At 41.5% G+C, this 21,674-nt stretch overlaps 2 protein-coding genes across 3 annotated transcripts in view; both read left to right on the forward strand.

Annotated features, from left to right (window-relative positions):
- EPCAM (epithelial cell adhesion molecule) overlaps positions 1-21,674 on the forward strand; it is a 293,898-nt gene that overhangs the window by 2,889 nt on the left and 269,335 nt on the right. Inside the window, exons 5-9 of one of the 2 annotated variants that reach the window (XR_008971049.1) lie at positions 145-208; positions 573-674; positions 802-996; positions 1,398-1,439; positions 2,125-2,289. Coding sequence is in view for 1 of the 2 variants with exons in the window: in XM_057400082.1 (XP_057256065.1) it covers positions 145-208; positions 573-674; positions 802-996; positions 1,398-1,439; positions 2,125-2,166 (445 nt within the window). In the remaining variant the exon portion in view is untranslated. Of the gene's footprint in view, positions 1-144; positions 209-572; positions 675-801; positions 997-1,397; positions 1,440-2,124; positions 2,616-21,674 lie in introns of those variants that run through there. The other variant, XM_057400082.1, reaches the window with a different exon arrangement.
- The window catches only part of MSH2 (mutS homolog 2), a 50,012-nt gene continuing 37,201 nt past the window's right edge, over positions 8,864-21,674 (forward strand). Inside the window, exons 1-6 of the mRNA XM_057400070.1 lie at positions 8,864-9,141; positions 11,649-11,803; positions 12,206-12,484; positions 12,805-12,951; positions 13,991-14,140; positions 16,485-16,618. Coding sequence (XP_057256053.1) covers positions 8,895-9,141; positions 11,649-11,803; positions 12,206-12,484; positions 12,805-12,951; positions 13,991-14,140; positions 16,485-16,618 — 1,112 coding nt within the window. The 5' untranslated portion in view covers positions 8,864-8,894. The remainder of the gene's footprint in view (positions 9,142-11,648; positions 11,804-12,205; positions 12,485-12,804; positions 12,952-13,990; positions 14,141-16,484; positions 16,619-21,674) is intronic.

The raw sequence follows: 21,674 nt of genomic DNA on the forward strand, positions 1-21,674 counted from the left end.
AGGGTATAGCAGCCAGATGAGGATGACCCACCACAAAGAGACTGCAGGAAAAAAAACAACCAATTATACTAGTCTTCCCTGCTTTTGAAAATAGATGTGTAAAATAGTACTGGTTTTAGAGCTATGGTTTTAATATCCTTACAGGTTTTTCAAGGAAACAATTAGCAATCGTTACATGCTGGATGGACGCTATATAAGCAGTGTTCTGGTAAGAGGCACATAATTTTTAAACAAGTATCTGAACTTTATTTAGTTGTGGGTAACTTTGAAAACTCATGTTTGACAGATGCAGTACAGCATGAGTCTTACTGGAAGCCCTCAAAATGGTGATGCTGAGCAGCTAGCAAATAGCTGTATCTCATATGAAATACTAAGAAGCTACATATTGTTCTCAGTAGATAAATTCTTGCTTCACTAAAATCTGAATCCTACTGTAAACTGTTGGCTTAAACAGTATCATAAATCTGATTCAGAACGGGAGTTCACTAGTTGGAATAGAATACGTAGCTGTGTATTTGATAACTGGATTTAAATTGGCCCTTTCTTAACACCATACTATATTTTTTTTGCAGTATGAGAAACCTTACATTACTATTGATTTGAAGCAAAACTCCTCAGAAAAATCTTCTGGAGATGTGGATATAGCTGATGTGGCCTACTACTTTGAGAAGGATGTAAGTTTGTCATGGGTGAAGTCTGCCAAAGACTTAGATGTGTATATTGCATTGAGTAGCCTTACTGTATACTTGCCAAAGCAAGATGAATTATTGCAATGCTTAGATCTTTCCTATCTGTTCTTAGGTAAAAGGTGACTCCATCTTTCATAATAACATACTCAACATCACCATTGATAACGAAATGTTGAAGCTTGAGAAGACAGTGGTCTACTATGTTGATGAAATAGCACCAGAGTTTTCCATGAAGTCTCTGACTCCTGGCCTCATTGCGGTCATTGTAGTCATAGTAATAGCAGTAGTTGCTTCAATTGTTGTTCTGGTAAGTTCTAACAAAACTGCCAAGCAGAATGGGTAACTAATTCAGGAAATAATATGTCCAGGGTAATTGGACACTAATGGAAACAGTTTTCCCTGTAAACTGGTTTCTCTTTTGAGACTTGGGAGGTGGGAAAGAGGTGATGGGCACAGCATCACTGTTTCAGGTCATGACTGAAGGGTGGAAAATGAAAGTAATAGGGAAAACTAATTGAGGTGAGGAAAGTACTTCTCTTGCCTCCTGGTTTAAAGTAGTTGAAAGCGATAGCCTCTTGCAAACCTTCCTTTGGAAGGATGGGGAAGGGACAGCTTCAGGTTTGGAGTTTTAAAGTCTTAACCAGATGAAGGTAGATGTAAGTCAAGACTTAAAGAGAACTTCAGAATTACTCTGTCCTTCTCTTGCAGGTCCTCACAAGGAGGAGGAAAGGGAAGTACGTGAAAGCAGAGGTAATTAATTTCTGTTCATGGTGTTATGTGTGGGGAGGAGGTTGGCCAGAATCCAGAAACTTCCCTTAGTTTACTGTAGGTTAACAGCTTGCTGCGGGTGCTTCAGATGTGTTCAAGGAGACTAAAAGCATTCGAATTCTGTAACTAGTTTTCATATCTATACAAGAGCTCAAGTTCACCACCTTCCTTTCTGCACTAGTTTCAAAGGCAGCTGGTGATCTGCATTTCCCGTGGTGAGGGCGGTGCTAACAGCAAGTACTGGTTTTACATATCTATAGCAAGGGCCATACAATCCACAGGAAACACTGATTGCTTTGTTCTGTCAGGAAGACCTTAACTTGAGGTATTTGCATGGAGTTTGCAGTTTCTTTTGAAGAGCTACTTTCCAATGGAGTAGTAACAAATGGTGCTGGTGCGGGAGTGTTTCACCCCAAGCAAAAAGCCTTTTGAAAGGAATCTAAAGAATGTTGTAGCTTCATAGGTTTTGTATAGGGAGTACACTGTTAAAGAGTGCCATTTTCTAAAAAGTATTAGAAAAGCTGAAGTGTTACCGTGGTCTTGTCATGTTTGATTCTGTTAGTGTTACATCAGATCCCTTTGCTAATGAAAATCTGGGATGTTTGTGCATCTTGGGTCTTAGTTGGGAAGCAGCACAAATGTTGATCTTCTACCTCTTCCCCTCCAGGTAAAGGAAATGAATGAGATGCATAGAGGACTGAATGCATAACATAATCAGCCAAAGTAAGATTCAAACAAGATGATGGAATCATTGGAGGCATGGATCTTAACTCTTTAATGATCCCTCTTGAAAGGGGGGCAGTTGTGCTCACTTAATAATTGTTAAAACTCTTAACGGCCAAGACTGGTAACTATGCTATTACTCTGAGAGTTAAAAACCAGCCCCGTTTTACTCAAGTCAAACCTAACTATTGCTCCCTGATTTTTTTATGAGGATGAGATTAGTTGACAAATGCTGTTACTAGGGATTTGGAGCATAGATGCTTAAATAGGTATTTTACCCGTGTGGGAGGTTTACTGAGAATAAAGATTTTTGTAGCCAAGTTTTAACAGATTGCCTCCTGTATAACTGAACATGGTGTTTTTATGGCTGTTTGTACATATTTGAAGTTGCTGTAACTTTTTTTATTACTTGAATTAATAAAACTTTGAAACAGGTTTCTAATTGTTCCATGTTGAAATGATGATCTGCTAAATTCTTGTGCTTACAAATTCAGCAGTGTAGTATTGCCTTAAAGCAAGCAACCAACCTCAGCATAGGTGGAAATACTCTAAACTCCAGTTAACTAAGTTTGTATTAGCCACCTAGTATCTCAATAGCATGACTTCTTTTAAAGCTGTGAAAAGTAAGCTTTACCCTCTTTTCCACTCTTAATGTGCACCACAAGTAAAATGATGAAATATGGGTTGCTTGTATAAAAAAATAAACATGCTGTGAATGTAGCAATTTCAGGAATGTGCAGACTGCTCTTTGAAATTGTATGTGAGTATTTATTATAAAATGAGCCTCTAATCTAGAACATCTCTGGTATAGGGTTGGGAATGGGTAGCCTATCATCTGGCAGGGGACCTGGAGAAGAGCTATTGCACCATTACCATAATTTGTGTAGCTACCCATTGCCTGGTTGCTACACAGCTATAATCTGTTTCTGCTGTTGTGTGCTGTCCTGTTGGCTGACCAAACTTACACAGGTTATTTACCTCTCAGAGCTTTGGATAAAAGAGTGTGTTTTGGCAATCGGTAACCTGTGAGGTATATCGGCTAGCAAAGAAACATGTATAGTCTGTCCAGCATATCTGATTTATGAAGGAAATGCTGTAACTCCTCTTGCCAAAGAAATAATGAGATACAAGATAAGGGACTGAATGACAAATGTGATTACTAATGCAGTGTTTGTTTTGACCTCCCTGCCTAAAGCAGGAAAACTAGGGTAAAGTACTAGTAGAGAGGATATTCTACATACTGTGTTCATAAAATTTAATGTGAAATGCTCCCTATTAGCTTGTGTGTCTGCTAAATATAATGGGGAAGTTCCTGGACTCCAATGTCACAGGTCACCACAGGCTTTTGCCTTTGAGCAGGGCTGCAGCTGATGTGCATGTATTGCTGTGTTGGATGTTTAAATGTAGGCAGCTGTTCCCTTGGCTGTTTAAATGTAGGCAACTGTTCCCTTGGCTCTTCCACGGTCTGGTGCTGTGAGCTTTGGTACCTGTGGGTACTGTAGTTGGGCAGTGTGCTGAGGTATGATGAATTTCATACAGTTCTGTAAGTTGCTAAATGAAAGCCTAGTTTTCAGTAAGCTGGTCTTTAAGCAATTGTGTGAGTTATTGTCTTCCCTAGTTCTTCTCTCTCTGTATCGTATACTTCCTTAAATGTCTACAGTATGGTATCCTTGTCACTTGTTTCTTCTCCCCAAGGTCATAATGCTATTGTTTCCTCTCCTCCTCTTCTTACCTTCCCTGTTTCATACCTTATTTTTGGCTTGCGAGATGGAAAGATGTGTGCTGTGGCTGGGCGGGAGCTACACATGTGCTGACTTGACTGGCTGGTATGTACATGCTGTGTGGCCTGGACCTTGTCCCAGTCAGTTGTTTGAAAGTCATTTTCTCCCTACTTTTCCCACAGTAGGAGAAAGCTTTTAGATACTTCTCCCTTTTTTTACCTAATGGGGCTTTTCACAGTAGATGTAAAGCTTAATGTCTCTAATACAGTCTTCTTCCTTGTCAGGTTTGAAATTAGCCAAAAGGTTAGAAAACCATAAAGTTTATGGAAATTAATTAAAAAATAGAAGAAGAAAGTTTAACTAAATCCACAACTGAAGGGACTGTACTGTCATTATCTGTATCTAAATTCTGTTACTACGGTACAAACATAACGCTGTATAACTTTGAAAATGGTGGTCAGTAATATGCTTTTCTGAGTAGTTTTATTGATCTTTATATTGGCTTTTGTTCTGTTTACTGACCGCTGCACTTGTGCAACAGTCCAGCTGCATAGACGTGTGCATTTATAGGAAAATAGGGAAAAGGGGGAAAAGAGAAGCTTGTGTATCTGCATCCTGTAGCTTTATTATGTTAATAATATTTTATAGAGGAGGCTAATGTGAAATAAATAATAAAAGGCCACTATCAGTATCAACTCTCCAGCTGTGCATGTGATGTTTCTCCTCATAGAGCAGTTTTGAACTGCTGACAAAAATGATTGCTATTGAAAAATATGGTATTAAATAGCAAGATACTCTTCTCTATTTTAATAATTTGAAAGCATTCAGCAAAGTTAAAAAGCAACTTTTCTGTAAAAGAAACAAACCCATAGAACTCAAGTACTAGTCACTGCATCATTTTTTGACAAGGTAACCACTTTGATGCTTCTGTTTGCCTAATTCATTAACCTCCTTTTGTAAAGGAGCATGGGTTTTCAATCTAAAATTCTACACAAAGTTACAATACCATGCTCCTTCTCTTTTAATGAGGGTCAGTGTGATAAAGGATATGATGGGCAGACTGAAGATTATTAAATATTTTGAGACTGAATAAATGAGAGCTTATGTTAGAGAGGATGGATATTTATCTTAATGCCTATGTCCAACATGGAAAAACAGTGTTTGTATAGCCATGTGCAAATCTATTACTTATGGATTATTACACTAGCATATATATATTAGTTATTATTACCACTGATCAAAATTAAATAAATCTTTATGCAAAGAAGATGAGAGACTTTTTAGAAGATATGCAAATAACATATTTGAAAAAGCATGACCAGTAAAGTCTATACAGCTTTCTTCCAGAGACCTAAGCAATCCCTACGTGTAGTTTCCACAACTACAAAATGAAAGGTCATACATTGTGTATGTACAGTCTGTTGACAACAGCATGCTCATAACCTTCCTGCACAATCATAGTGAGTTCAGTAAGAGAAATAACCTTGTTTGTGAACCATGTTTATTTATATCCTCACCTACTGGACTTTGATTGCTATAATATACACTGGCTTTGGATTACACACTGCAGACTGCTTGACATAGCCTGAAAAATATTGTAGCAAACCAAAAATGCTAGCAGCTCTGCTGCTCCAACTTCACAACTGCTAGTACCGAGTTCTAGCAGCTTCCAAGAGAGGCTGCAGCCTGGCACTACAAAGGCCCATCGCTGGGGACAATGCAGTCAGGCAAGCTGTAGCAGTGCCTTGTGCGTTGGGGATAGATCTCACCCTCACAGGGCTTTATGAACTTTGCTAAAATCTTTGTCCTTGTCTTAGCAGTGATATGTCTGGCAGATGTATGCAAAGGACAGGGTGATAAATAAAAGGAGGTGGTGTGTAATGTTAGAATCAACACAGCCTATAAAAATGTCATACGTGTAAGAAGCGGGTTTTGCTCTACTAACCGTGAAATGTTCCACAGAATTCTTACACATTCAGGTGCCTGCATGGCTGTGCCAAATTGGTCAGAGTGAATAAAGTGCATACCAGAAAGTTAAAAGGTTCTTTGCATGGCAATAGCCACATTTTATGTTTTCAAACTTAAGTTAACTAAATATTCTTAGCTTGTTAATATTAAGTCTCTGCTGCACTATATGTGTGCACACATACATACACATAAGTCTGCTGACATCCCCACCAACTAATCAGCATTAGAGCTGCCACTGATCACATGTGTACACTAATTAACCTTTGGTGAAAAAAGATTTCTTTCTCCCTTTTTTTTTAATGTAGAGTTCTTAAAGTACAACCATTTTCCTACCTGAAAAGCCATTGCAACTTTTGTCCATATGCTAGTTATGCATAAGAAGGCAAGAAAATTAAGGTCTAGATTAGCATCCATTTTCCATCTGCCATGTGTCTAACAATTACAACCATCTTCTTATTCTCCTGCTCCTGGTAAACAAGGGAGAAAGCAAGGAGCACTCTGCTAGCAACAGTGCAATAAAGCAACCAAGCCTGGCAACAGGGAGATGGTCCCCATTCAGAGTTAAACCTCTGTGGGTCAGCCAGTGCACCGAGCTGTCCTGGAAAAACAGATGAGGCAAAGAAAACAGCAGAAGCTCAGAGGAAAGGTGATCAATCCCTGATGTTTTGTGCAAGAGCTGTCACACCATAAACGTTTTTAATGGTTGCCACTCTTAAGAGCATTAGCAGCCGGTTTGGGTGGTGGCTTTCTGTGAATGGGAACCTGCAGCTCAGTACAGCTGCCTTGAGCTAACTGATGAGCAAAGAGGTGTAACCAGCCCAGAGGAGACAGAAGAAAGCACTGCAAGATGCAGCAACTGCAGTTTAGCAGACATTATTTTGTCTCATTAGAAGGTGGTAACGAGGTCTCTAGAGCCCACTTCCTCTCCAGTTCTTTTTTTCCTATCTTCTGCCTAATCTGTAGTCATCAGTATGTATAAAGACAAGCACTCCCAGCTGTTCATAGTGTATATTTTGGGCTGACCTGGTATTATCACCTCTTGGCAAGATTGCCTAACAGTATGATTGCTCTGCATTTGCTAAATGACAATTACTTAGGCTGACTTTTCCTAGGTGAATACTGCTGCAAGCAAACACTTCTGGTGGAGGGAGGTATTGGACCAGATAGTTCAGCTACTTCTGAAAATAAGGTTAGGAAAAGTACACTCACTCATACTGAAAGTAAATCCAACTGCCCTGCCAGAGGAATGTCATTTTTACAACTGTTATAAGAGGAAGATTTTTGGGCAACTACAGACCTCTCAATGTTTGTAGTAATGTTATGCTTTGCTTCTTCCTTCCCAAGCCAAATGAAGGCAGATTGGACTTCATTTTCTCTGCCAGTGTTCCTTCACCGAGTGCATTTGCAAAAGGGCTTTGAAGGCCTTTTCTGGAAAAGCTGTGTTACCTCAGGGGTACAGAACTGGGATTTGGGTGGGGAAGGCTAACAGCAGCTGAGGTGTGGACAGGCAGGCCAGGGTGACATTGGGCAGCAGCAGGGCAGAGGTGGGGACAACAAAGTGTACCCTGCGGAGGGACTGCCAGCACATGGTAAGACCTTCAGATGGAGGTATCAGGGTGGCTCCAGTGGTAAAAGAACAGTGTGAAAACCTGAAGTACTCCTTATGTGGGCCTCTGAGGGCCTTTAGGAAAGCACCTATTGACACCAGGAAATGTCAAAGATGAGCACATTGATTCACTCAGTGGAAAGAAGAGAGAAGTTAGGTGAGAAATGTCGCAAAAGCGGTCCCCAAAGTGTGCCATAGCTGGGACCAGAGGGCTGGAAGAAGCGTGGGAGATGAGGTTGGAGAAGCTCAGGTAATATAAAAAGGGGAGAGAAAGCAATGGGATGCACACAAGGGGATGTTCTGAAGCAGAAATTTACACAAATCAGAAGGGATAAGCGCTTATGTAAGAAATGTTTATGTAGAATTTAAGACTAGTTTTGTCTGTAGGTGATAGGGTGCAGGCAGCTGAATTGAGGTACAAGAATCATAATTTAGAGCTGACTGGAAAAAAGAAAAGCAGTGTGAGGCAAGGGACGTTTCCAAAAAGATTTGATTCAGCTGATGAAACCTGGGATTTCCCATTATTCTTAAACAATAATCACTAAATGAAAGATTGTCAGCTATAGTTTTTATTCCTTTATGTCTTTAGCAGGAGGAAAAACAATACTTGGGACAGGGGAAGGAAAAGATCACGAAATATCAAGAAAACGAAGCACTCTGGGCACAGGGACCCCCATGTAGCCAGAGATCACGTACCTCTGAGCACCGCGGGGCAGTCAGTGCCCTTTCTGTACCTGAGGAGGATGACCCGCTGTGTACACTAGAGCCAGATCTTGTTTATATGGGCCGTTTGCCCTCTTGTGCCTTGCACTGCCCGGGAGGAGTGACCGTGAGAGCTGCTTTCTCTTTGCCTGAGGGAGCACACGGGATCTCTGGACACCATTCCCTCGGGAAGCAGAGGAGGGCCCATTACACCACAGCCTCCTGCCTCCCGGCAGCGTGATCACGGCAACAGCCCTGCACTCAGGCTGCCTTACAGCACTTGCCTCCTGCAGCTCCTAGACACGCTGAGCTCTGAGGGCCTCCGCGCTCCTGCTCCGGAGGAGTCCACTTCATAGAGAAGGGGAGCGACCACCTCAGCACTGCTGCCGGGGCCCGCTCCCTCTCTGGGAAGCCTTTTGCTCACACACACACACAGCCCGCACACGCTCCCGTCCCTCTCCTTCCACAGCAGGGGCCTCGGCGCGAAGCTGAAGGAACCACGGGGCCTCTCCTGCCTCACGGGAGCCCGCCGGGCCTGCTGGGGGCGCCCTCACAGATCCGGCGTTGCCATGGCAACGTAAGGCGCGAAAGAAGGCCCAGTCCTCCGCGCTCCCGCGACGCAGGCCGCTCGGTATAGGGGCGGGGCGAGCGTGACGCGCTGCGCAGGTCCGGCGGCGATTGGGTGGTGCCGCCGGCGCGCGCGTTGCGCGGCGGGCGATGGCGGGAGGTGGCAGCATGGCGGCGGCAGCGATGGAGCCGCCGCGGGACGCGGTGTGGCCGGAGGGCGCGGGGGCCGAGGCGGGCTTCGTGCGCGCCGTGCTGTCGCTGCCCGAGAAGCCCGACACCACCGTGCGCTTCTTCGAGCGCGCCGACTACTACACGGTGCACGGCGCGGACGCGCGGCTGGCCGCCCGCGAGCTCTTCCGCACCCGCGCAGTCATCCGCCAGCTGGCGGGGACATCGGGTGAGTGCGGCAGGTACGGGGGCCTGAGAGGCGGCGGGCAGCGCCGGAAAACGGTGGGGGCAGCACTTCCCCCCGGAGTCGGTGCAGCGGTGTCGGGTTCTCAAGGGCAAGGCTTGCGAGATGTCGCTCGGGAGCTGCGTGTTTTCGGCCGTTGTATTCCGCGGTTACCTCGGGCCTAACTCCTTCGCCACGCCGTTCTTCAGATGATAGGGACGTTGTCAGGGCAAGAGAGCATGAAGTGCTGCGGTTCTCTTCCCGCTCTGGGTCGCTGCGTGACTGTTGGAGCCTGCCTCACCCCCGGTACCCGTTGCTGTTGTCTGTGTTGGTGCGTGTGGGAAGGGAGGTGTCAACAGGTCTCTGGGTTTTAATGTCTGATTCATTTCGGCTTGGAAAGAAGCTTGGCTGAATGCAAATCTTTCTTCTTCAGCCTCCCGCGGCTTTGGAATGATAATTAGTATCCATTCTGAGTAGGATGTGTGTGACAGATGTAGGAGTACGGCCGTGGGAAGGTATCTACAGCACGATTCCGAGTATAGGCTTCTCGTCACGTAAGCTCCTACTACAGGACTGTCAGATGTGGATAGTTGCTTGAACATAACCTGTTGCATAGGCTAACAGCAGTTAATAACATTTTCCAGTGCCTCCGTAGATTTCCATTTGTGAAAATGATTGCAGGGTATTTTCTGTGGTGACTGAGAACAGGGCTCATACAGTTCTGTAGTGCAGGTGGCAGATAAACATCACGCTTGATTAGTGATGGCCTGCAGAAGTAAATAACATTTAATTACGTATTGCGTAAGTTTTTCTCTTCCTTTCACCCCCTGCTGCTCTTTATTTATCTCTTGGTATAAAACAGGGGAGTTTGCAGATGTTAAATGTAAGAGCATCAAGATTAATTATCGTGTCAGAAGAGGCAAACTTCAGTGTTATCCTAAATCTCGAGGAACATAATGCTGGAAAGTTGTTGGCTCATACTTCACAAAATAAATCTGTTTGTGAATGGGTTTTTTTAATGTGTTTGTGTGATGGCATCAAAAAGAGAATCATATTTTATGCTTCTCACTTTCTATTGCAAGTGATGAGCTAATCTGTTAAAAAAAAAAAACAAACCCAAAAACCCAGTTCGTCTCCAAACCCACAAAACCCCCCCAGTTCATGGAGAGGTTGTAGAGCTTGATAGTTTCAAGTGTACGTCTTCCAGACTAGAAACACAGGCATCAGGATGATTTTTGTATTCCATTTAGAAGTGATCATTTCACAGATGTAAGCCTGTGACTGTTAGCTCCAGTTTTAAGACCTTTAAAAACTTACCTAGCAGATCCAACCAAAAGTTGGCATAAAACTACATTTTTTACTTTCAGGATGATTCCAAAGCACACATAAGCTACAGCTACCCCCTGCTAGTGTAGTACATAGTTTCAGCTGAGAAAAAGGGAAGTTGTGTTTTGTTGGACAGTTCTGCACTGGGAACAAGAAGCTCATTATGTGGAATTGGTTTTCTACCTACTTTTTTTTTTTGCCTTGCTAGAGATTTGAGGAAAGACAATAAAGTAATAAAAAGCCTATTTAAAATAAGCCCCTAAGTTCTTGTGGGTGTGGAAATTCACTATTTAACATCTTTAATGTAAAGAGAGGAAGAGCCTCAAATGTGATGTAGGCCTGCTACTGAAATAAGGATGTGATACTCCCTATCGGTTCCTTGTGCTTACTTTATATGTCATTGATCTCTCATGTATCTGACACGACTCTGATATTCCACTCGCTTATCTGGTAGAAAACTTACTATACCCACCCAAAACCTCAGTTTGTTTAGTAGTGGAATTATTCTGTGTGTAGGTTGGCACAGAGGTGGCATGGGAGGTGGGGAGCTTCTCTCGGCAGGTGTATGGGATTGAGTTTGTTCAGCTGTATCATCTGCCTGCACCCTTAGAGGAACAGAAGCAGGAAGTTTGTCAGGCACTTTCTAAGTCATTTGAATGTAAACTCTTAAGCTTTTCTGAGAATGTGTTATTTTTACAGTATATATTTGTGGTAAAAGTGAAATGTCTTGGCACTTGTGTCTTGTCATCTTCCGAGCGTGATGGTTTGTTCTGTTAACAGAAGTGGATTATCCAGGAAATACAAGATGTTATTCAAAAGGAAAACTTGTAGCAGGCTTCCACCAGTGCTCATTAGATTAAAATGTGTGAAACACTAATTAGAAAGCAAAAGTTCGGAGAGGGGAAGGCAGAGAGAAACAGATTTCTTTGTATATATGTATGTGTAGTTTAGTGAAATTTGGAAATGAATATTGTTTTTGTTTGGATATGGAGTGTGCTGTCTTCATTCTTAATATTAACCAGTTGAATGTTGTGGGTTTGTGTTGTTTCATGGATTTTACATGTTTGTTTCTTTGAAACCAGGGTAGTGTCCTCCCTGAGGGCCGTTCTTGGGGATTTTGATTAAGGAAAATAAAAACTGTATGAACAAATTTAGGTGTGTCATAATTTTATTTCCCTTTTTTGTAGGAACTCAGAAGCTTGAGAGTGTTGTGCTTAGTAAAATGAACTTTGAATCTTTTGTGAGAGACCTGCTTCTGGTTCGTCATTACAGAGTTGAAGTTTACAAGAACAAAGCAGGGAGTAAATCTGTCAAAGAAAATGACTGGTATTTAGCATACAAGGTACGTTTTTCAACCTTTCCTTATGATGGTGAGATAAAAAAAAAAATTATGATTCTTTTCTGAGCCCCTGAGCTTGGAGTTTGGGGATTTTCCGGGGCTGATGTTGGTGGTATGATGGTAAATCGTGCTTTCTGTTATATATACCTGTATCTTCCCCTGCTCTAAGGCTGCAAAAGCTTGTTCTGTGTCTTTGCCATAGGCTGGGAAATAAAGAAAACCTGAAGTAGCTCACTTTGTGTAGATGATACGTAAAATTTTAACGGCTAAAAACCCAGAACACCTGTATATTTTATATTAATGGACTGTTCAGTCTTTATCAGTTGTCCTTTTCAAAGGGGTGGTGGTGGGGGAAGTATATATGTGTATATGCAGTCTTTAAAAGTATATTTCATTTCCAAATAGGGTTCTCCAGGAAATCTCGCCCAGTTTGAGGAAGTTCTCTTTGCCAACAATGACATGTCAATGGCCATCGGGGTTGTGGGGGTCAAACTGTCAACTGCTGATGGACAAAGAGTAGTTGGAGTGGGGTATGTCGACACTACTCTGAGGAAACTGAGTGTCTGTGAGTTTCCAGATAATGATCAGTTCTCAAACCTTGAAGCTTTACTGGTTCAACTAGGTCCGAAGGAGTGTGTGCTACCAGGAGGAGAGACTGCAGGAGAGATGGGAAAACTACGACAAGTAAGGGAACCCTTGTGGCTTAGAGTTAGACAAAGCTTTATCTAAAAAGCTGTATTCTTGCTTATTAGCTAGGCTCCATGATTTCTGGAAAAATGAGCAATAGTTTAACTCCAAGTTTTTGACTTATGCATCCAAAATGTTTTGTCTCTTGACCCATTTGTGTTTTCATCAGCAAAAGTTATTCTAAGGCTAAATCTTTCTTGACATTCTCTGCAACCTAGCAGTAAATAAATACCTCTTCAGGATTTGCTTCTGTGTGATGAACATCTGTCCCTGAATACTGAAAGTAATTGATAACTGTGTGTGTTTGTGAATAACAGGTCATTCAGAGGGGAGGAATCCTGATCACAGACAGGAAGAAGGCTGATTTCACAACAAAAGATATTGTTCAGGATCTCAATCGCTTGTTAAAATCAAAGAAACAAGAACAAATGAATAGCGCAGCCTTGCCAGAGATGGAGAAGCAGGTGAGCAGTGTTTAGTGTGCTCTTGTTTTTTAGAAGCAGGGTGGTTTGTGTACCTGTTGTGAGCTGTTCTCTATATTCTTGATTAAGTGTTTGGCAGTTCTACTCAGCTTGAGTCTGTGTCAAAGCTGGATTCCAGGGGTCCTGGAAAAAAAATGAGTAAACCCTTCACTTACCTCTTTAGAGTACTAGACTCTGGTGAGCAAATAAATCATGCACAAGGGGTGATTCCTATTCATAATCAACCTAACCTAAGGACTGAAATGCAATATTTTAATTATTTTGCATGACAGGAAAAATGGTACTTGAAAACAATGTTTATGGTTATATTTTTGTGTTTTATATCATCTTATGGCTCAAGCATACAATTTAGTGCCTGCATGTGAACTGAACGTGTTTGTTCTTAGCTGCAAGCAAGAGGTAATTTGCTTGAGATAAATATGTTGTAAAATGTTCTTCACTGCTGATGCTCACTGCAGGTGTAAGGTACAGAGTTATTCTCTCAATGTGTGATTTCATAACAGGTTAAAATTGTTTGAAGTGTGTTGCAGCTGAGCAAGTCGCTCATGCTGCTGCCTCTTTTGAGCTGGCACTAGCACGTGTAATGCCATGCAGTGAGTCAAGCAGATGCTTGTTCTGGCTGAAAATTAAGCCTGAAACCATGTTCTTCAGAGATGATCCATGATATCTCATTTATCTGCAATAACTTCTTTGTATTTCTGAGCCAGAAACATCCTGATAAGAGGTTTTGAAAGCTGGCAAAGTATGCATGTCACATTTTGTTTATCAGCTTATGCAAATGCCTAGTTTGTGTCTCTTGCACCTACCTAGAAAGACGCGGGTGCCACAGAACATCCCTATGAAGATGAAGTCTAGCCAAACAGGATGAGTCTCTCATAGGCCTGCTGGAATCAACATGGCTCAAAGTCTTCCCAGTGGTGTTTTTTGTTGTTTTTTTTTTTTCAGGGGCATTTATCAAATACTCTCAGATTCATGAGTATTTCTAACTAGAGCGTGGTGTGTTTTGTTTGTTAAACTTCAGGTTGCTGTTTCGTCTTTGTCGGCCATTATCAAGTTTTTAGAGTTGCTGGCAGATGAGTCTAATTTTGGACAATTTGAACTGACTACTTTTGATCTTAGTCAATATATGATTTTAGATAATGCAGCTGTTCAAGCCCTCAACCTTTTTCAGGTAAGAATTGCACACTTGAATTGGTCATTTGCCATACACTTATTTAGCTGCTTGATAAGTAGCCAGACTGCCCTGTCACAACTTCCCAGGTCCTTATTTTTAGTAACTTTAACATTTAGCTTTGTTTGCAGCTACTCCTGTACAGTGGGTGTTATAAACAGTTAGCCACTGTTTCCACCATATTTTGGTTTTGTTATGTTTTAATGCAGAACAGTTGATCATCAGGGAGGTAGGAAGTGGCCACAAACAAGCATCTATGTGAAATGCAGATATGGGAAGAGTTGTAGAAGTACCTCATAGTTGTAGCTGCTGAGGAGTCTGGCTAAGCAGTGAGGAGAATGCTTTCTTTCCTTGGTTTTTGTCAGAGAAGTTCACATTCCCAATGGCAGGAGCAGACCTGGAGTGCAGGAGGGAAGCAGAGTTCTGTAGTTTTGTGGTATGATAGGGGCTTCCAAAGCATAGTTGCTTAATACTGTAGTGCTGGTTTTGGGAATGAGGATAGAAGCCTGAGTTAGTATTAGGGGAACAGGAAACATGGCAGGAGCACTGCTGTTGGTGATTGAAAGGGAGGGCTGGCTACAGCAGGCAGGGCAATGAACAGGATAGTGCTTAAGAACATTCTGAAAGCACTGTGGCATGCTAACTGGCCAGTGTCAATTTTACCTTTTACACAAGTTTTCTACAAATCCAAGAAGGTTGCCGGTGTCCTCCATACCTCTCACTCCCTCCTTGTCTGTTTTTCTGCTTTTCCCCTTTTTATAGTTTTAGGAAAATGTGGATCGAAGTGGTGTGTATCAGCTCTTTGTTTTCTGTTAGTAAATCCTGCTTAGTGATCCTTGCTTGGAGCTAATTTACTTGAGTTTCAGATTTATAGGAAGAAATGACAAATACAGTCCCCTCTTTACCTTAGAGGGATTTCTGGAGGATAAAAGAGATTATATTCAGTATCTGAGCTGGTTAACCCTGGAGAGAGCTCTTCTGATGCATATGTTTTTTCTTTATTTCCTGATTCTCTGTCACTGTCTAAGGAATGAAGCAAATATTGCATCTCTTAAGCTTTATTGAGGTGTTCTAGGAAGTTCAACACCGTATTGGCTTCATCACTTTACAAGTCCTTGCATATGTTACATGGTTTTTAGTAGAAAATACACTGCCATTCTCATTAGGGGCTGTGAGCTTTGGACTAAGGGGTTTGCCATGTAGCAGGAAGCTGAGTTGTAGCCTGTGTGACAGGCTGTTTGTGAGGAATATTTTAGGCAGGCACTAAAGCAAAGGCAAAATAATCTGTAATTTGGGTTGCTCTGTGAGATATGTAGGTAAAGTTCTTACAGTGCAGCAGATGCAGTTGATTATATGAAACAGTGTTCTTCCAACTAGGTTATTCGTGAATAATACATACTCTGTGACACTTTCTTGGATTCAGAAGGCTTTCAAATGTAATACTGCTCAGAACACTGAAAACAGACGCATCCACTTTAGTTGTTAGATTTTCCAGGGATTAAATGTGTCAGTACATCTCACTGCATTCATTTCCTGTCGTAGTGATGCTAGTTCAACATGCCAGTTGTTTCCAAGTATCCAGGCTTGCTCCTGGTTGAATGCTCGCCTGCTATTTTATTTGCAGGTGTTTATGGGTAGAGGGTTGAGATTTTAATTTCAAAATGAGTTGAAACAAGCTTGGTTTTCAGTGTTAAACAAAGTTTTTGCTTTCTAGCTATTTATGCAAAACCCAAACAAAACCCCAAGCAAAATGCCCCAAAGTCTTGTCTTGAGTCCAGTTAGTATTAAACCTAAATTACTGATAGTAAACTATAAACTGAATGGAGTAAGTTTAGAGATGTTTATAGTACTCCAAAAATGATCTGGGGAAGCTTGAGAGAAGTTGGGCAAGTGTGCTCTTTTCCTTTGCCTCATTCTGTTGTGTCCCTGCCCCTGGCATCCCCAAACATCTCCAACCAAAACCCTTCAACCAGGCCCTGTTTCTTGATGCTTTTTTTTTTGATGGATAAAACCCCTATAATTTGACCTTACAGAGGGAAGCTAGCAAATACCTAGGTATATTTCCACTTTTCCTGTTCAAAGGGCAAACTGCCCAGTGACCAGGTATGTTTCTAACTTTTCTGTTCAGTCAGGATTATTTTCAGAATAGGCAAAGCTCTTCCTTGCTTGCCATGTTCTACAGACCAGAGTGTAAATGCTTCAATGCTGTGTTATTTCATTTGCCTTTTTTGATGGGTGCCGAGTTGAGTACAGAAAAAAAAACACTGATCTGTTCCTAGGTATCAAAGTACCATTTGTTGGGTGTTAATAAACTTCACTAACTCTCTTTTTTTTCCCTTTCCAGAGTTCTGTGGAAAATGCTAATACTGCACAGTCTCTAGCAGGTTTATTAAACAAATGCAGAACCCCTCAAGGACAAAGATTAGTTAATCAGTGGATCAAGCAACCACTTATGGACAAGAATAGAATTGAAGAAAGGTAAGAGTATTATGTTTGATAGAGTTACACAAGTTTGTAACTTTTTACAAGAGGCTCTTTCCTTTTAAGTTCAAAATCCTGCAGCCAAGAATAAGGGTAATTGTAGGTTTTTGTGTGCTGTCCTGTAAGACACTGTAGTTAAACAGAGCAGAAAACGTTCTTCCCCGAGATGCTTACGGCTTACTGCTTACTGCTAGATAAAATGCATTTTACAATTATGACTTTTAAAGAGGGGGTAGGATAAGTTTAGAGGGTCAAATGATTCATACTGTAGAATAAAGTAGTGTAGCAGCCGCTTCCTAAACTACTATTTATACTGCAAATGCTCAGTCTATGTACTGATACTTTGATGTCACTTCTAGTTTACCAATAAAAAAAGATAAATCAATGGAACACCCAAACATCTAAGCAGTAGTGACCTCTTCCTGTTCCTAGAAAAAAACTCCTTTGGTTGCAGTAGATCACACTTACCATACCTTGCCAAGAATTGGTCTTTTTCTTCCTTGCTCTTTTATACTGCTGCCTGTCACCACATGTGCTTGTAAGAAGTTTCTCTTCAGCTTCCTGTAAGTCCCCTGTAGGTATTGGAAGCTGCTATAAGATGCTATAAGGAGCATCTTAACAGTCTTGCATACTTTGAAAAGCATTCTTTTTTTAATCCAAAGGAACATAATAAAAGAAGCTGTTGGTGGGACTCATGAGATGTATTCACAGACTCAAATATATTTGAAAGATAGGGGGTCTCCAAGTTGTTTCCTCTATACTTTACAATATACTGTAGCTGTTTTAAGAATTATAAACTATAATTTAGAACATATTTAGAACATTTGAGAAGGAAATATCTGGACTGCTGTTCCTTTTACATTTCCTTTGTTGTCAAGGGGAGTTACTGATTATTTCTTAGCTTGAAGTGTGCCATGTTGACCCCATTTAATGCAAGCCAGTGCAAAACGCTTATCAAACTAGGCTGAACTACCCAGATTGGACTGATGTTAGGTGACAGTTTTGAAGTAAGCCTGTTTTGCTTATACAGGAGGTATTTTGACTTAATGTTCATTGCGGTAATGTAGAAATGGATGTCTGAAAGTTCATTTAGAAAGTTTCTCTTGTAAGCCTCTGCTAAGACCTGTAGGTGGTGCAAGTCATCTTTTGGAGTTAAATGGATCAGCCTCTTTCTGTAGTTTGTAACCTGCAATATGTTAAATTTATGGATAAATAGAACACAAGTGTTACATCACTAGTACATATTGACCATCAACAGTAACAACACAAATTAATGTACATAGTGCACATCAGGTAAAATAATGTTTATCTACTGCAACAGAGCTAAGAATACAGGGGTTCCTGATACTTGCCTGTCTTGAAAGACTAGGGATTTTGCCCATGTCTGATTGATTTTTCCATGATTAGGAAGACATAATTATCAGTCATAGGATATAAGATTCAGCCATGCTTTCTCCCATGTGGTATGTTCAGAAGGCAGTACATGAAGCTCTTTCTCCTTGCTTTTATAGTCAGCGTATTTCTGAAATTAAAATGCAGTTGCTGAGATCTCAGGGCTTAAAGCCTGTATTTGAACATCACTTGTCCTGATTCAAGCCTGTTTTGAGCTTTTCTCCTGCGTTCCTATATATGCTGCATGGGGGGGACACAGTAGAAACTGTTCCATCTCTGTCAGAGTCAGAAAGTAATAGATTTGGGAAGCTTGAGGTGAACAAATGGCTAGGAGGGTAAAAATTCCAACTTTGTAGAACATTCTCATGAATAGGTCTTGAATGACAATTGAAGTAGCAGCTTGTTTAAAAATGAAAAAAGCCTTACTTGTTGCTAGCTTGTGTAGGCAGGCTTGAATGCTTTTACAGTGCTTTACTTAGCAGTAAGTTAACTAACATATGCTTTCTCAAGCAGATAAATGGGGGGACAGAGTGGGGTAATGCATATGGGGTAGCTTGGAAAACTGGAAGAGCATCTCAGGTGCTTGCAAATGCACCTCGTGATTGAGAAATGGCCAGGTGAAATGAGAATTCTGTGCATTGCAGGCCTGTGAGCTCCCCTGAAATGCCATCATGCAACTGGCAAGCTGTAGTGTGTCCTCTTGATGAAGGCAGAGTAGGGAAGGTGTAAGGGGTGTGTTTCTGCAAAGGTATGGCTTAAACATGCAGAAAGGGTATCAGGCCGATCGTGAGCTCGTGGGTCAGGATTAGAGAAGGGACAGCAAAGTGAAGGGAGGTTATGGTGAACATCTACATTTCCCCATTAAGGTGGGGAGACTGTTCAGTGGAAGGCCATGACCAGGATCATGGGCTGCAGCACATGGTGTGTGAGCAGAGTTTGAGGGATTTGGGTTTGTAGCCTGGAGAAGGCTAAGGGGCGGACCTAACCATTGGTTTCAGCTGCCTAGTGGGTGGGAATCAGAGGGGAAGCCATGTGCTTCTTGCAAGGTCACAGCAAAAGCATGAGAAAAAGAGCAACTTCACCAAAGGTTTTTGGTCTTTATATCCGTCTGGATATAAAGAAAATAAACAAACTTTGCTCTGAGGATGGTGAGGCTCTGGAATGCATGCTCAGGGAGATGGATCTCTGTTCTTGTTAAGTGTTCAACTGAAATTAGCCTTGTTTTGAGCAATTGCTGGAACTAAAGGCCTTGAGTTCCCTTCCCATGTAAATTGTTCTGCATTAGGTTTTCACTGCTCTTTTGTGTTCTTTCCTAACCTGCAGCAGTCCCTGCAAATAGGCTTTGTTGCTTCTGTCATTGTGGTTAGTGACTCTGGGAAGACTTTCTGTGCTTTTCTGAGTGCAGGTCAGTACTTCTCCACAGCAACAGACTGATTTCAGGCAGTTAAATTAGGAGGTGGTGGCCTGTGTCCTCAGTAAGGGAGGGGAGAACACGACCAACTTGGAGGTTTGTCTAAATTGCTTAACTGAAGTGCAGTTTAACATTCTGGGAGTGCCCTTAATGCCTGTGAAGTAAGCTTCTGAAATACAGGTTGAATGTGAACTGGCTGGAAGATAGAGATGTGATTTGTTATTGTCATGGAGATCATGATGCGGTATGTATTTTGCATGAAAGAAGTTGTCATCCCAGTGACATGAAATGGTGTTGGCTTCCCAGGTAGGCTTCTAGAAATGTTAGAAAAATGTCATCTTTGTCATTCTGAAAAGTTGTCATCAGTGAGTCCCCTAGAAACATGTTTGGAGTTTGAAGCTCTCAATGTTGCTTCTTTAACCCTCTTCTCTCCCTTCACCTATGGTTACTGTTTTCAAAACTAGCAGATCACCTGTGTTTTCATTTGGGTTTGCTTGTAAAACCAGGGTTCAGAGTGAGTTCTGTCTAGAAACATTGAACAAAAGCTCTACTAGTCGAGTAAATGTCAGGCCACATCACTAGGAAACAAACTCCATCAAAATCCCAGGCGTTTGAAACCTGTTAAGAAGCTTAGATTCTTGCTTTGCAAGAGACTCACTTTTAGTTTTCTTGGTTGAAGAGGGAACAGGGGATGTAAATAAGAGCTGAGGAAAAACTCCTTTCATCACACCTTCAGGAGTGGGAAAGACAATGTTGATGTTGGAGCTAGAGAAGTACCTAAAAGCTGTTTGTATTTTGCATGATTATCCAAATAACTTGTCTTCTAGGTCAAGGATCAGCAACCAACGCTTCAAATCAGTAAATTATAGGTGACATTCAGTGCTGCAGCACTGGAGCAGGTAGTTCTAGGTGATACTTCCAGATTGCCCACTTCAGTTCTTCCCTATGAGGGTAATGAGGCACTGGCACAGGTTGCTCAAAGAAGCTGTGGCTGCCCCATCCTTGGCAGTGTTCAAGACCAGGTTGGACAGGGCTTGGAGCAGCCTGATCTAGTGAAAGGTGTCCTTGCCCATGGTAGAGGCTTGGAACTGGATGAGCTTTAAGGTCACTTCCAACCCAAACCAGTCTATGATCCTGACAAGTCCTTACTTTATGCAAAATAAGCAGAAGTATTAAGCTTTTAGTCAGTGTTTTGCATCTGAATTTTGAGGCTGAAGGGAAATGAAAATTCAGTTCAAATGTCAAATTGGTTTTCAGTTTTTTAAGAAATAATGAAATTGCTGTTTATTTAGGGAAATGCGAATCTGTAGTTGCCATACTGTTCTTTTGCTCTCAGCCTGCCAAAAGGAGGTGGATGGCAATTGCTGCAGTTGTTAAATTTTACTTAGAATCTGTGTTTAATTATTCAGGATTTTTTTCTTTTTAAATGCAGCTGTAAGTTCATGAAGTTTCCAGTTAGAGTATGACCATATGAAAACGTTTGTATTCTTGGTGGTCGCTACTTTGAACATTGTATACAGGCATGTGGTAGGTGCATTCTCCATGAAAGAGCAGTGAACATACTAGTGTTTCTGCTTTGTTTAATTTATATCCACACACATTAGAAAGGTGGCATGTTAGGGAACTGCAGTGGAAGTTGTTGGCAAGATAATTTTGTCTCGACTTGTAATTTCATTTCATTTATCATGTGTAAGGGTTGTAAAGTCTTTAATGTTTTGTTTACATACAGTTTTGAGGGTTCTTTTATGGCAAAGAAACTCATTCAGTATGCTCTTAGTCTGCAGAAGTTTAAGGAAATGCACAGGTTAGCAATTTAAAAGATCGTTAGTGTTTATGGGCTCATGTAATAAACTCTTAATTTTAATAATGTGTGGAAACTTGTAAGGAATAAACCACACAAAAATAATAATGGAAAACTCGACTGCCTCTAGTCGTTGGAGACCATGCAGTAATACTGTTGTATCACTGGATCCCAAAATGCTGTATTTAATTGAAGACTGGCACCACACCTTTCTGGTGCCCAGCATTATGCAGAGAAGCAACATCAGTTGCTTTCCATCCTGGAAGGTTTTGGGTGGGGCAGTTTCACTATATGGAGTTTACAGATTTGTCCATGGCTGGATAGTGCTTGATGAGTTTTTGCTCTGCTGTCTTCACTGTTCTTCATTATCCTATCAGAAATGAAGGTTTGTCAGTAACTTGAAGGTGGGCATTGGTTTTCCGGAAGCCTAAATACTGTGTTGATGGAAT

Source organism: Pezoporus wallicus, unplaced genomic scaffold, assembly GCF_028554395.1.
Source record: "Pezoporus wallicus isolate ANWC-B61680 ecotype Strahan unplaced genomic scaffold, APGP_CSIRO_Pwel_v1 contig_7339, whole genome shotgun sequence".
NCBI lineage: Eukaryota > Metazoa > Chordata > Aves > Psittaciformes > Psittacidae > Pezoporus > Pezoporus wallicus.